The 2920-nt window shown below is 50.1% G+C and overlaps 1 protein-coding gene across 2 annotated transcripts in view; it reads right to left on the bottom strand.

Annotated features, from left to right (window-relative positions):
- Positions 1-1328: 1328 nt before the first annotated feature.
- Positions 1329-2920, bottom strand: part of LOC143121252 (leucine-rich repeat and fibronectin type III domain-containing protein 1-like protein) — an 11286-nt gene continuing 9694 nt past the window's right edge. Inside the window, exons 3-4 of one of the 2 annotated variants that reach the window (XM_076281623.1) lie at positions 1500-1911; positions 1329-1460 (exon numbers count right to left, since the gene is read on the bottom strand). In XM_076281623.1, the coding sequence (XP_076137738.1) occupies positions 1329-1460; positions 1500-1911 (544 nt within the window). Of the gene's footprint in view, positions 1912-2920 lie in introns of both variants that reach the window. The other variant, XM_076281622.1, reaches the window with a different exon arrangement.

Genomic DNA, 2920 nt, shown 5'->3' with positions numbered 1-2920 from the left:
GCTTTGCTAGCGGCGGTCATAATAAAAGCTACTAAAGTAAGAGTATAATCCTTGTTCTTGGAGTCATTCGTCTGCCCACCACATTCCCTGCATACTGTTAAATGTTTTGCCTGGTCACGGGCAACCCAAACCGGTAGACCGGCGTGACATTGGCTTGAGCAAAAACAAATGCGAACTCGATTTCACCCCAGTTAAAACATCCACCAGCGTGAATGGAGAACTATGTCCTCCAAATACTCCGCAATATAATCAGCTTGAACATTTTATGGTGGTCAGAGGAAGTAACTGTTGTGAAACTCTCGTGATATTATTCACCTTATTCCTCTTGTTTGAGAGGCAGACGGAGGTGAAGGACATATCACAGAGTAGACAGCCCGCACGGTGGAAATTTCCCTGCTAACCCTGACACAATGGTTGCCAAGCAACCCGCCATAATGGACAGGTAGCGCTCACCTTGGACCAAACAGAATGCCTGGCGAGGCGAGAGAGTCCCTGGGCTATTATATATATAGGACGCCGACAGGATGGAGAGAATAATGGAAAAAAGGAAAAGATGAGCAGAACAGGGGAGCGGAGGGGAGCGAAAGAGTCATGGTGCCCGCCACCATAGACCTGTGCTGCTGCCACCTGACCAGACCTGTGCTATCATGGGAGGGCATCACCGCACACCAGTTTGTGGGTATTATGACAGACCTGTGCTATCATGGGAGGTCATCACCGCACACCAGTTTGTGGGTATCATGACAGACCTGTGCTATCATGGGAGGTCATCACCGCACACCAGTTTGTGGGTATCATGACAGACCTGTGTTATCATGGGAGGTCATCACCGCACACCAGTTTGTGGGTATTATGACAGACCTGTGTTATCATGGGAGGTCATCACCGCACACCAGTTTGTGGGTATCATGACAGACCTGTGTTATGATGTTACTGAAAAAATAACATCACCACAGAGCTGTGTTATCATGGGAGGGCATCACTGTAGTCTAACTGCATTACTATGGGATGGCATTACCTCAAACTAGTTACTGGGCAGCACTAGTTACTGGGACTTTTATTGCTATTATGTGATGCCAACAGCACAGACCTATGCTATTATGGGACAACATCAGCACAGACCTATGCTATTATGGGACAACATCAGCACAGACCTATGCTATTATGGGACAACATCAGCACAGACCTATGAGATATTATGGGGCAACATCAGCATAGACCTATGAGATATTATGGGACAACATCAGCACAGACCTATGAGATATTATGGGATAGCATCAGCACAGACCTATGAGATATTATGGGATGGCATCAGCACAGCACCTGTGTTATTGCGAGATGGCGTCGTCGTCCTTCACCGACTTGCGGTACTCCGGGTTCAAGTCCACCACCGTGGTGCCCTTCAGGGCCCCGTAGCAGCCCCCCTCCTGGGGCTCGTGCCTATCCAGCGCCATCGGGCCCTGGAGCTTGGCCACCACGCTGGCCCCTGGGGCCACCACGGCGTGGAGCCCGCCTCCGCCTCCGCCGACCCCTCCCCCACCGCCGGCAGTGACGCTCCCCGCCGCCTGGCCGCCGTTGGTCTGGGAGCAGACGTTGCTGACGCGCGCGGCCTTCTGCTTGTAGTGGTTGCTGTGCAGCTTGTACTTCATGAGGAGGATGAAGATGAAGACGAGCACCGAGGCCACGATGATGCCGCCGATGATGATGATCATGGTGCCGCCCAGGAACTGGTCGTGGAGCGAGCGGCACTGGTGGTAGTCGCGCTCGGTGCTGAAGGCCACGCAGCCCACCAGGCGCGTGGCGGTCAGCGTGGTCACGCCGTCGTCGTACACGGCCAGCACGCACAGGTCGTAGTCGCGCGCTGACGCCAGGTCGCTCAGCTGGAAGAGCCGGTGGGAAGCAGGGATCATCCTGGCAGAGGGAGAGAGATGGGTGGAGGAGAGAGGGAGAGAGGGAGGAATGCATTTTAAACCTTCAATCAATGTTTTTCATTACATTACATTATATTACATTATATTACATTACATTACATGGAGATCTGAAAGGCAGATACACACAACAAATGCAGAAGAAGAAGAAGAAGAAGAAGAAGAAGAAGAAGAAGAAGAAGAAGAAGAAGAAGAAGAAGAAGAAGAAGAAGAAGATGATGATGGTGATGAAGAAGAGACAGACAGACAGACAGAAAGAGAGAACAGAGTTAGAGCTCATAAATTTGCTTCTGTTGTGAGCAAGTGACTGAGACAGATAGAGCGCTGCACAATGTTTGGAACACACGCAGCCTCATTCAGAACACTCAGCTCCCTGCTCTTAATCTGTCTTATTTCTAGAGAGGGATAGTGTGTGTGTCTTTGTGTGTCATTGTGTGTGTGTGTGTGTGTGTGTGTGTGTGTGTGTGTGTGTGTGTGTGTGTTGTGTCATTGTGTGTGTGTGTGTGTGAGTGTGTGTGTGTGTGTGTGTGTGTGTGTGTGTGTGTGTTGTGTCTTTGTGTGTCATTGTGTGTGTGTGTGTGTGTGTTGTGTCTGTGTGTGTGTGTGTGTGTGTGTGTGTGTGTGTGTGTGTGTGTGTGTTGTGTGTGTGTGTTGTGTCTTTGTGTGTCATTGTGTGTGTGTGTGTGTGTTGTGTCTTTGTGTGTCAATGTGTGTGTGTGTGTGTGTTGTGTCTTTGTGTGTGTGTGTGTGTGTGTGTGTGTGTGTGTGTGTGTGTTGTGTCTTTGTGTGTCGTTGTGTGTGTGTGTGTGTGTGTTGTGTCTGTGTGTGTGTGTGTGTGTGTGTGTGTGTGTGTGTGTGTGTGTGTTGTGTCCTTGTGTGTCATTGTGCGTGTGTGTGTGTGTGTTGTGTCTGTGTGTGTGTGTGTGTGTGTGTGTGTGTGTGTGTGTGTTGTGTCTTTGTGTGTCATTGTGTGTGTGTGTGTGTGTGTTGTG

The sequence above is a fragment of the Alosa pseudoharengus genome, unplaced genomic scaffold (genome assembly GCF_046254945.1).
Source record: "Alosa pseudoharengus isolate Yale_2024_CS ecotype anadromous, Long Island Sound unplaced genomic scaffold, YU_APseudo_1.1 YU_APseudo_1.1_scf_13, whole genome shotgun sequence".
NCBI classification, from domain to species: domain Eukaryota; kingdom Metazoa; phylum Chordata; class Actinopteri; order Clupeiformes; family Clupeidae; genus Alosa; species Alosa pseudoharengus.
The sequence above is the reverse complement of the archived record's forward strand: the minus strand, read 5'-3'. Positions and strand labels throughout refer to the sequence as shown.